Raw genomic sequence first — 12500 nt, forward strand, 5'->3', positions numbered from 1 at the left:
TGTAAAAATTCTTCCCTGATCTCTCTCAACGAGACGATGGAGCAAGCTCCTGGAGTATGTTTGTGTATTGGCTCACACCTGGCAGTGGATGAAGCACTCTTAAGCGTTAGGCTCAATGACTGGACAGCATTCCCCCAGAGAGCTTTAAGAACTGCCATCTTGACAACATCATCCCGAAGATCTGCAACCTTGCTCGGATGAAAAACAACCAGCCTGGTGCGGTCTCTCTCTAACATCATCCCAGTACCCTAAATCTGTGCCCCTTCTGTGCACATTGCCGAGTGCCCCTTGACTTCAATGTTAAAAGTTCACTGTAAAAACACCACTTCAAGAATCAAAATAGTCAAAATAACAGTCTGAATACACTATCGGGGTTACAAACTCATCATTACCAGACTCTGATTGTTTTTCACTGCCGTTGTTTTCGCATTTGGAAATACATGGAAGTGAATGCTGCTGCAGCTGACGGCTAACTATGGCTCATTCACCTCCATGTATTTCCAAACACGAAAACAACGGCAGTGAAAAACAATCAGAGTCCGGTAATGATGAGTTTGTAACCCCGATAGTGTATTCAGACTGTTATTTTGACTATTCTGACGGTTCTTGAAGTGATGTTTTTACAGCAAACTTTTAACATTGAAGTCAACGGGCACTTCCGCATCCGCACCCCCGATTACGTCAGACTGACCAATATGGCAGCTGAAGTGAATAAGGCAAATTATGTTGATATTTTTGCACACACACACCACAACATCTTTCTTTCTTTCTTTCTTTCTTTCTTTCTTTCTTATCTTTGGCTGTTTCTGAGTTCACCTTCTCTCACGCCAGGGTTATAGTATCTTGTGTTGATTTGGGTGTGATGCTGTGATCTGAGCTCTGCTACTCTTGCCTTGCAGGGAGCCCCGGGAGTGGAAAGAAACACGTGGCAGACGGGTCCTCAGGTCTCTGCTTGTTCTGTCTGTCTGTCTGTTTGCCTGCCTGCCTGTCTCTCTGCCTGCCTGTCTGCCTGCCTGCCTGTCTGTCTGTCTGTCTGCCTGTCTGTCTGTCTGTCTGTCTGTCTGTCTCTCTGTTTTTCTGTCTGTCTGTCTGTCTCTCTGTCTGCCTGTCTCTCTGTATGTCTGTCTGTCTGCCTGTCTGTCTGCCTGTCTCTCTGTATGTCTGTCTGTCTGTCTGCCTGTCTCTCTGTTTTTCTGTCTGTCTGTCTGTCTGTCTGCCTGCCTGTCTCTGTATAGGCCGTTTCAGATGGGGAGCGATAATCCGCCTGCGTTCTCACTCGGATCAGCGGGGGACGCACGCGTCCTGCGTGCAGCGGGGAAAGCTGACTACAATTCAGCTCGTCGCGGGCGGGCGTGTGCACGAAACGAGCAGGCGCACGACAATTTCACGCTTGCCGCTCCGCCCCAGATTGTCCGCGGCTCCCAAATTTTCCGCCCGCCTCTCTCATTGAAAATGAATTACAATGCGCGGATATCGCTCCTTGACTGAAACGGCCTTATGTCTGTCTGTCTGTCTGTCTGTCTGTATGTTTACTGTATATGTCTGTGTGTCCATCACATGATTGTGTCTCTGCAGAGTGGTATAGGCAAGAGAGAATATATAGAGTATAAACAGGAAAAAAAAAGTGTGTGTGTATGTTTGTGTGTGTGTGTGTATGTGTGTGTGTGTGTGTGTGTGTGTTACAGGGACCTCCAGGACCTCCAGGTCCCCCTGGTGTTCCAGGACCTCAGGGCTTCATTGGGACCCCAGGCCCCAAGGTAAGGCAGGGGGTGTGGGCTGGTGGACGGCCTCTCTCTGGGTTCTGTCTCCGGTTGCTGGGGGTCTTGGCTAAAGCTACACTAAAGGCAAATGACAAAAATAGGAATTGCAACTAATATTTTTCATAATGGAAAACATTTACATGGATTATACATGTACAAATATACACTTGAATAATATAAATAAGTTATAATATGTGCTACAATATATCAGTACGGTTACTTAAGCAATAACACACGAGAAGCCGTGCTACAGTATATCATTAATATCGAGTGTGATATTGCTTTTATACAACAGGACTACATTGTCGCTAAAAAATCATCCCGAAAAGCAATAGGTTAACTATTCAATTGGACTCAAATGTGCTGCGTTCAGCCTTCCACATCCCAACATGGTTCACCCGATGTTTATCGTTGCTGAGCGACCTCATACCAGCTGAATGTTCTACACAGCTAGTTAACCTTAGCAGCTAACTAACACTATTTCCGCGTTGTATTCATAGATAGATACTTTAATAATCCCTGTGGGGGGAAATTGGGCGTTAGTTTTTTTGAGAGTCACAGAATGACAGTAGTAACTTTGTAACGTTAAATTGCAACAATCGAAAGTAAACTTGTAGCACTAGTACTTCTACCGGTGATTTAACCGTTCGATATCAGCACGGTTCAGGATGCCTCTCGACCAATCACAACGCGCGGTCGTAACTACCTGTTGTATAATCGGTGTTAATAAACATTATAATGTGGGTGTAGTTTGACATGGACAACTCTGTTGGAGAATAGAAGGCCAGCTGCTTTCATGTGAACTAACCCCAGCGGGAGGCTTTGGGGGACACAATGAAGGGTTAAAAAGGCAATTTCCTAAGACATCACTACGGTTTGATGTTGAGAAGAAATCTGGGTCACTAAATAGTTTTCTTTGGAAGCAAAGAATGAACTTTAAAGATCAGCCAGAGATAATTTTGTGTGATTCAAAAGCATAAACAGTCTAAATACTGTAGGTCACATTTGAATAGAGAAAGTATCATCGGTTTATTAAATTCCAGTGGAGGAGAATAAGAACCGGCATTCTGAAATCACCCAGCCGGGATTTGACCTTTCACACAGGGGTCTCTGCTTGATCTTTAACTTGGTCATGTGTTCAACTCCCCAAATATTAGACGGTTTGAAAAATAAAACTTTATGGATTATGACAATGGGGGATTAGAACTCTGAGCACATACCAGGAGAGGGGCACAGGTGATTGGGCCGTCCTGTGCCCAACCCGCCTAGCCAATGATGGTAGTGGGAGTGGCTAGCCTGCTAGTTTATTGGCTATAAACTAGTTCAACCTCAGTTCCTTCTTTCAGGGTACCCCTGGCAACGACGGGTTACCAGGGCAACCGGGTGTGCCCGGGAGCAGCGTAAGTAACCAGTCAGAGGGGTTGAGCGGAGGTCATTCTAAACCACTGACTCAGGGTCAGATGTTAACATGCTCCTGCTGGTCACGGACAGGCTTGGTGGGAGGGCAAACTGACCCTAGGTCTGTGGTTTAGGGCGACTTCCACTCTTGACAGTGAGGATACAAGACGGGGGCGGTGCCAGAGGAGAGCTTTTTCGATAAGCCAATGCAGGAGTGGGAGGAGCTTGGGATATAACTGTGTCAGGATTGGAGCACTCTGGGAAGCCAGCTTTGGCTATATACCGTAGATCATCCTCTTCAGAGACAGACATTAAATTGTGGTTAAAAGGACACATTTGAGCTGTCCAGCAACAGGACACATGTACACTCTCTCTCCCACACACCAACACACACACACACAATATTTAGCATGGTATCATGCAGCATTTGTGTAATGGTGTGAGGGCAGCCATGAGGCTGAATCATGCAGCTCTTTCCTGTGCTTAGCTGTTCAGGAACATTAGGCTGAACACAGTTAGCCCTGCATAGCGGAATCTGCTGTGAATCACAGAAGACCTCTCTCTCTCTCTCTCTCTCTCTCTCTCTCTCTCTCTCTCTCTCTCTCACTCTCTGAGACATTATTTTCCACACTGCTGGGATCTGGCCCAGCCCTGTGGCCCAGGAACATACCCATATCGACACACAAACCCCTTACCCATAAGCACTCTGCTCGCTGTGGAAAATTGGCTATAACACACAGAAACGCACTCTCTGTCTCTCTCTCTCTCACACACACACACACACACACAAACGTACACAAACACATAATACACACTTTCCAGAAGTGCTCCGATCCTGCCATTGGTAGATAGACTCACCTCTCTCTCTCTCTCAGTCCCAAGACCTGCATGTTATATGTCAATGGATTTAAAACCTTAAGCTGTTTTTAGATTATTGACCTATTATTTAGATTATTTAACCAGCCCGCTTATACAGCTTAAAAGACAAAAAAAAAAGCTTTATAGAAGTGTTACATTTTTAACCACGCAAATAATTTAGTTAGAACGTACACTAATACTCCTTCTAACTGATCCAGAGCTATTCAACTGAAGCTCAGCTAGTAGACATGATTTACATTGACATATAATCCTAGAGAGCCTTCCCAATGAGAGCGCCTGTTAATGCTCAGAGCCCTGTTCTTATCAACATAATGGTCTTTGCCATGCTGTGCAAAAGAGCCTTTTAGCTTATGACAGCAGTTTCAACAAAGTCAAATGGGTTTATAATGGCCCTGGAACCAGGCTAGGTGCATCTGACAGGTTCTCTCAGTGTGTGTGTGTGTGTGTGTGTGTGTGTGTGTGTGTGTGTGTGTGTGTGTGTGTGTGTGTGTGTGTGTGTGTGTGTGTGTGTGTGTGTGTGTGTGTGTGCGCGCGTGTGTATGTGTGCCTCCGTGCATGTGTGGGTGTGTCCAAATGTGGACAGTCAGTACTATGAATGTTTGTGTGTGCGTGCGTGTGTGTGTGTGTGTGTGTGTGTGTGTGCGTGCGTGCGCGTGGTATGTGTGGAGGGAAAAATCATTTCAGACCACTTGTTGGGGCGGGTGAAATACGACTCCATTAGTTATGGTGTGTGTGCGGATGTCAATCTGTGTGTGTGTGTGTGTGTGTGTGTGTGTGGGCGTGTATGCACATGTGTGTATGCACTGTTCGTGTTGTATGTGTTCTTCCATCACCACATTCCACTCTCTGACCTTGATGTTTTCCTAGAACTGCAGATCAGAATTGTCCACTGTGCACAGAGAGACAGTGACCGGCTGCAGAACTAGCCACCCTTCTCTTCTCTTCTGTGTCGCCATCAATTTCCTGCTATGATTCAACCAATGGAAGTTATCCCCACTGCCTGTCTTAGCCAATCAGAAGCCTCTATCTTGGACAATACAGTATTCACCAACAGTGATTGGCTGTGATTGCACACAGGTCTGTGATAGTGGTGGAAGTCAAGAGAGTTGGATGTGGAACAGAGGCTGGGGTGTTGTATTGTATTATGTAACAAAGTAATACACCGGGATGCGTTAGTTACTGTACGTCTGCATGCCTGGTTACGCGGCGAGGCTGAGTACCGTCTGGATCTCCCACGGGCCCGATGTGAAGCGGTGTCTCTGTGTCTCTGTGTCACAGCCCGCTTCTACTCCCTGTTTGCAGGTATTGCACGACAAGGTCACCTGCAAACAGACAGAAATGTGCAGATATACCATGCTCTTTATCAGGAATGATTTTTTTCTTGTATCTTTCTTGTAAGGATCACTGTCCCCACTGTTATATCCCATAGAGTACCCTATAGAGAATGTTATATCACATAGAGTACCCTATAGAATGTTATATCACATAGAGTACCCTATAGAGAATGTTATATCCCATAGAGAGCTACTTTGTGCACATCCAAACTGTCTTTAGGCTAAAATACAAATCAAAGAGGAAAAGGATGTCCAAACACTGGATTATAGCTCCAAATACTTTATCCGATGAGCTGAGCAACACGACCACACAGGGTCTGACCCTGAAAAAGACTCAAGACGTTGCTCAGCTCATCAAATAAAGTATTTGGAGCTATAATCCAGTGTGAAGATATCCTTTTCTTCTTAGATATCCCATAGAGAACACTATAGAGAATGTTATATCCCATAGAGTACCCTATAGGGAATAGGGAAATTATATCCCCATATAGTACTAATAGGGAATGCTCGATCCTTTTTTTATCCAGGAAAGACCGATTGAGATACAATCTCTTTTGCAAGAAAGGCAACACACAACATATGCAACTTCAGACAATACAAATATTGTCTGCAAAGGTTAGAAACATACAGGGTATACATATTACATTCCAAACAGCATCCATCGTCTCCACTAAGAACCAGCCTGGAAGCATCTGTCATCCCTTAGCGAGCCTTGTGGGGAATGTTAGATTCTCTAAAGCTTGGGACTACTGCATGGCATCTGAGAGTTGCATTCAAGACAGACGTATTGTCTAAAGCGTTTTGGAAGCATTTGGCTCTGACAAAAAAAACATTTGAGTACATCCCTCGTCTGAATACTTCAAGAATGTATCCCTCCTCCCCCCTACTTTAAACGAGCCACTGATCTGACTACATCGCATAGGTGAGTCGAAGCCATGACACTCTACCACTGTCACCTGTCCTGTTGTGTTGGATCTGTGATTCCATTAATAAGAGAAGGAGAGGAGGAGAGATGCATGGTTGAGTATTCGGACAGGATCCAGGTTCAGTAGTAAGTCAGAGGTCATTCTCCGGGTGATTTGGTTCAGCCCAAATCCTCGCTCTTCGCTTTCACAAATGGGTGTGTGTTTCTGATGCTGCAAAAATGATGGTGATTTTGAATGCAACCCCAGCAGTGTTCAAAGTTGTTCTCTGAGATCTCTCCTTTCTCATGGAGTTCACTGATCTGAGTGAATTGATTGGTGTTAAGATTTTTTTTTTAAGTCCACCCAGTCACTTTCTACCATGTTCTAACATTTATCCATTCCTTTGAGATCAGTGATCAAAGTGTATAGCGTTCTGTATCTGCATTCAACAACCCTACAAGAACACACAAATTTGGCAGAAACAGAAGCAGACATGCAGTCGATCCTGTTTCAGTGAGAAAAGAGTGTGGGGAGTTGGCTCTTTTCTAGTACAGTCAACTTCTGACCGGCTAAAATGGCTGTGTTTACCCAATTTTCACTTAGCAGAAGTTCTAAACCGGAAGTTCAGAACAATGATGCGTAGACAATGGCTGGGTTTTCCAAACGCGTTAAGAAGCACTTAACTCCAAAGTACTTCTTAACTCCCATGCAAAGGGTTGCTTGAGAAGGGTTCCTTAAGAAGGTTCTTTATCGGGAAACCCGGCTGTGCTGAATGCTGTGTATGCTTCAAAACATAGCGAGGTCTGCTCTGAGAAATCTTTTCAAATGCTCTTTTCACATTTATTTGAGACAAGGCAGAACAAATCTGACTGACATATTGTTGCTCTAAGTAAATGTGAATAGGGCATTTGAAAAGATTTCTGAGTGCAGATCTCACCACCTATCAGAAGTTGGCTATCGGGATTGGGGTCGAATCCGATACAGTTTAACCTTGTATTTTCTCATATTTGCTGTTAAATTAATTCTAACTCAGTCGCCCTCTGTTGCCCCTTATCCTCTAGAACCTGCAGCAGCCTCCAGCAGATGAGGTAAGCCACCGGGTGACATCATGCACCATGGGAAATTTAGTTTTATTTCTCATTGCATTGTATTAAAGGTGATATGGATTTTTTTTTAAAAAGTAGACTAATCGTTTAAAGAAAACATCCACAGAGCTGTTAGAAAGGTGCAGAATAAAATAATTGTATTTATTTTTTGATTATGAGATGAATGCTGTATTTATCTCTGTGTGAGATCTCTGAGATGTGGTTCCCACCACTAAGAAGGCTTGTGAGCCAATAGGATTATGATGTTGATACCACACGGTATCTCTGTGTCGGGAGCGATCAGGAGTCATAATACTATTCAATAGTATTCATAATACTACTCACAAGCCTTTTTTATGATTTGTCTGCATAAAAATGTTCTATAGCACCTTTAACTTGCATGTACTGCAGCTTAACAACATCTGTTCAAGCTTGGTTACTCACGCCTTGTTAACAGTGTGTGTGTGAATGAGTGTGTGTCTTTGTCTTTGTGTGTGTATGTTGGTGCGTGCATGTGTGTGTGTGTGTTTCGGTGTGTGCGTGCGTTGTGACGCGTCCCCTGTGCCCTGCAGGTGCCCTGTGGGGACTGCGCTCAGGGCTTGCCAGGGGTGCCGGGCATGGCGGGCTCCAAGGGAGAGAAAGGTGATCAGGGCAAGTCTACCACGACAGGCCCCCTGGATGACTGTGAGAAGGTGAGAGGGTGTTGGGGGGGGGCGGGTGAGAGGGTGGGGAGGAGGGGGGGGCGGTGTCTGGGGGCTATTTTTCCAGAGGGTTTGATTTTTTATTCTGCCAGTTACTGAAGGACAACAGGCCGGGTGTCGCTGTTGTATCCTTGAAATGAAGCACGATTCCATCACCCGAATCATGACGAGCGCTGCCAGCATCTACGTCTTTACTGGACGTACTACATGAACCGTTCCTATACAGCTCCAACATGACAGGGCCTAGTTGTGTTAGCCCAACTGGGTGTGGCTCTGAGATTAAGATCTCCAAGTATATTCCAGCGGTTTTGGCGCCAGAAGCCGCTTGTTTACTCAGTAACGTGCTCAGCTGCTGTGGCTGTCGCGCCATTGTCTCAGTGCTGGGATACAGAAGCTGTGTGTTGTCATTACTGACTCCAACTGTGCCTCTTTTCTCTCTCGTAGTGTTTCAAAAGAAGAGAACAGAACGAACAGCCGGTGGCAAGTCAATATATTACCACGCACACACACACACACACACACACACACACACACACACACTGACTGTGTGTTCCTATCTGGTCTGTTTTAGCCCCCGCCTAGTGACAACGGCCCCGCCTGCGCAGGTATGCAGGGAGAACGAGGAAGCCCAGGACACCCGGGAGAGCCCGTAAGTTTGTTTTGATGTTGTTTGTGTGTGTGCGTGTGTGTCTGTTTATGTGTGCGTGTGTGTGCATTCATGCCTGCATAAGTGTGTGTGTGCGTGTGTCTGTGCGTCTATATCGTCTATGTCTCTATTGTGGTGTACGCGTCAATATCCAAGTCTCTTAACAGGATGTTTCTCTTCTTCCTTCCTCCAGGGCTTGCCAGGTCAGAGGGGTCAAGCCGGTCAGCCAGGGAGCATGGTGAGACACCGCTGGGGGAGGACGGGGGAACGGCGGGGGCGGGGGGCAGGTAGTCTAGCGGTTAAGGGGGTCAGGCCTGTAACCACAGAGGCTGTTGGCTCGAAAAACCCAAGCCAAGTAGGTGAACATTCAGTCGATGTGCGCTCGAGGCAAGGCACTTCTGTAAGTCGCTCTGATAATACTGTAGCATCTGTCCAGTAACTGTAAAATATAAAATGTACATTAGTTGAGACGATACAGGGCTTCATAGGGGAGTCATAGAGGCTTTATAGGGGAGTCATAGAGGCTTTATAGGGGAGTCATAGAGGCTTTATAGGGGAGTCATAGAGGCTTCATAGGGGAGTCATAGAGGCTTCATAGGGGAGTCATACAGGCTTCATAGGGGAGTCATAGAGGCTTTATAGGGGAGTCATAGAGGCTTTATAGGGGAGTCATAGAGGCTTTATAGGGGAGTCATAGAGGCTTTATAGGGGAGTCATAGAGGCTTCATAGGGGAGTCATAGAGGCTTCATAGGGGAGTCATACGGGCTTTATAGGGGATTCATAGAGGCTTCATAGGGGAGTCATAGAGGCTTCATAGGGGAGTCATATGGGTTTCATAGGGGAGTCATACGGGCTTCATAGGGGAGTCATACGGGCTTCATAGGGGAGTCATATAGGTTTCATAGGGGAGTCATAGGGGCTTCATAGGGATCTCATAGGGGAGTAATATGGCTTCTGTTTGCTGTGAACATCAGGGTTTTTCAAGTTTATTTGTTTTAAGTAGCTGAAGCATCAGTTCCCGTTCTGTCTTGATTGCATTGGGTCCTCAGCGGAGACATTAGGTACTGTGCTTCTCAGCACAGTCTGGCTCTTCGAGTTTTAATTGAGAACATATGTCCCACAGCTCCTGCTGTATATAAATAGTGGCCTAGGCTGTGGTTTCTCTCAAGTTCTACCCCCCGATTCTGGGGGACACACGGTGGCCATATGGATCTGTAAGCTCCTGGCTAGGCTGGACTCGTTAGCCTTCATAGGCCACCGTCCAATATCTTAAAAGTGCATCTGACTGTCTACATAATATCCCAAAGTGAACTCCGCAGTGCATTTATGAAGGCCATTAGCATGGAACGATGCCTCTGTTTTTTATATTGTTTTGCTAATCGAATATTACCTCAAGGGAAAGCAGAGATTTATTTTCATATATGCTGGAACAGGGCCTGTGGGTCTGTGTTGCCGCTGTCTTTCAAAGTTTCCGTTGAGCGAGCTACAATAGATGAAACGACTGCGTGACTACCTGAGTCCACAGTGCCCCCTAGTGGTCGACATCAGCCAATGAGGCCTCTGACAGGCACAGGATGTAAAATGCCTTAACAAAATCACCCACAGTGGAAGGGGTTGAGGACAGAGTTTTTGTGTAGGTTTCAAATGCTCCCAAAACGTCTTAGATGATAAGTGTGTCTTAAATGCAACAACTCTGTATTATGATGTCATCATCCTCTACTGTCTTTCTCCACAGGGTTCTCCTGGATTCCCTGGACCTCAAGGCTTGACCGGCTTACCTGTGAGTTGAGTGACTAGCAACTTCCCTGCTCTCTCTTTCTCTCTCTCTCTCTCACTCTCTCTCTCTTTCTCTCTCTACCTGTTGTACTCTGTCCTTATCTTCACCCCTTTCTCTCTCTCTCTCTCTCTCACTCTCTCTCTCTTTCTCTCTCTACCTGTTGTACTCTGTCCTTATCTTCACCCCTTTCTCTCTCTCTCTCTCTCTCTCTCTCTCTCTCTCTCTCTCGCTCTCTCTTTGTCTCCCTCTCTCTCTCGCTCTCTCTCTCTTTCTCTCTCTACCTGTTGTACTCTGTCCCTATCTTCACCCCTCTCTCTCTCTCTCTCTCTCTCTCTCTCTCTCTCTCTCTCTATTACCCACTCCCTCGGTTTATCAGTCTCTTCTCATCTGCAACACTGCGTCTAGCAGACCATGAGCGAGTCAGAGTCTTGGCCAGCCCTGGTCCCCACAGGGCCTGATAAGGCAGCTTAGCCGGCTCTATCTCTCTGTGTCTCTCTCTCAACAGCCCTTAAACGGGAGTCCTTTCAGACGAGGGAACAATTCCATTGTCTTCCCCGACGCTTGTTCAATTATTCCTTCTGTCTGTGTGATGGAGAACCGGAGCGTTGTGCAGACGGAACGTTCCCTCTCTTTCTTCTCTCTCTCTCTCCCTCTCATATGAATCCATTGTTCTAGCTAGCAGAATAGATTCGGTAATGGATGAACGACGCGAGCTCTGCATGGAATCCATTTTGAAAAAGGAGAGGCGTTTCATGGCAGGTGTGCGCCGCATGCGATTAGGCTTGTGCGGGCGGGCGTGCGGGCGGGCGGCGTGCGTGCGGGCGGGCGTGCGTGTTCCTAATGTTTGTTTAATTTCCTCTCTGATGAAAGAGTAGCTCGGGAAAGAGAGTGTTTTTCTTTGATAAGTCATCTGAGCGGGAACAGCAGCGGCAAGGCCTCCAAACAGGGGAGACGAGATTGAGAGAAAGGGCGAGAGAGATAGGACTGAGTTAGAGAGAGGGAGAGTTTTATAAAGATCAATATCTTTAAAAATGAGTGAATGTACTAGTCAGTTTGGGGCGGGGGTGGGGGGCGGTTGTGTTACAGTCATGGATCTAACTTCTCAATCCTTCAGAGAGCTCCACTCACTCTCACAACTAGGCTCAGATAGGGGAAGGAAGTAGGGATGCACCGATTGCAAAATTCTGGGCCGATGCCGATGCCGATATTTAAAACAACAATCCAGCCGATGGCCGATGTTTATTTTATTTAATTTTTATTCCCCCTTTTGTGCCAGGGAAACAAAGAAATGAAGTGTTTGGTTCCAAAACAGCGATTTTTATTTCACTTTAATTTGAAAGCAAACTACAGGTGCGTTTGTGGCGTTACGTCACGGATCTTCTCCGAATCCGCAGCTGGGTAGGCTACGTTTTGCAACAAAAAAAGACGTAATTGTTGCGACATAACATCGGCCACTACCATCGGTGAATGTCATTTTATTTGCCGATGGGCCGATGGCAGTCAACAAGGCCACCATCGGCCGATGCATCGGTGCATCCCTAGAAGGAAGTCTTGGAGAATCTAACGGCTGGTTAGCTGTCTCCTTTATTCAGTATCGACAGGCCTTGTCCTTCAACGTGCAGCGCGGGCTCCTGTTTGCTGTGTGTTCCTGCGTCGTGTGTGTGCGTGCGTGTGTGTGTGCGTGTGTACGAGCGAGCGCGCGTGCATGTCTAGCTTGTATACGTCCTGAGTAATAACATTTTCTCTTTCTCCTCCTCCTCCTCCTATATTTCTCTGTCTCATCCCTCTCTCGGCGCTCCTGCAGGGTCAGCAGGGGGAGAGAGGCACAGCTGGACTCCCGGGTCTGAAGGGTGAACAGGTGAGGCTCAAACAGTCCAGGGCATCGGTCAGCGTTGCACTGGACAGATAACGGCGCGCTGTTGCGTGTTTACGTGTTGAGATTTCAGACGGTTTGGACACGTTTACTTTCCTCGCCGTGTTCAACCGCACGAATTGTTGTGTTTCCCAGGGTCCT

The 12500-nt window shown here is 46.4% G+C and overlaps 1 protein-coding gene across 1 annotated transcript in view; it reads left to right on the forward strand.

Annotated features, from left to right (window-relative positions):
- Nucleotides 1-12500, forward strand: part of col16a1 (collagen, type XVI, alpha 1) — a gene marked incomplete at both ends in the record, with an annotated part of 84245 nt that overhangs the window by 58826 nt on the left and 12919 nt on the right. The window contains 9 exons of the mRNA XM_084454953.1: nt 900-944; nt 1686-1757; nt 7338-7364; nt 7934-8053; nt 8668-8711; nt 8865-8946; nt 10445-10489; nt 12291-12344; nt 12495-12500. The exon at nt 12495-12500 is cut by the window's right edge and continues 48 nt beyond it. Coding sequence (XP_084311079.1) covers nt 900-944; nt 1686-1757; nt 7338-7364; nt 7934-8053; nt 8668-8711; nt 8865-8946; nt 10445-10489; nt 12291-12344; nt 12495-12500 — 495 coding nt within the window. The remainder of the gene's footprint in view (nt 1-899; nt 945-1685; nt 1758-7337; nt 7365-7933; nt 8054-8667; nt 8712-8864; nt 8947-10444; nt 10490-12290; nt 12345-12494) is intronic.

This window comes from Borostomias antarcticus, assembly GCF_949987555.1.
Source record: "Borostomias antarcticus genome assembly, chromosome: 21".
Taxonomy (NCBI): Eukaryota; Metazoa; Chordata; class Actinopteri; order Stomiiformes; family Stomiidae; genus Borostomias; species Borostomias antarcticus.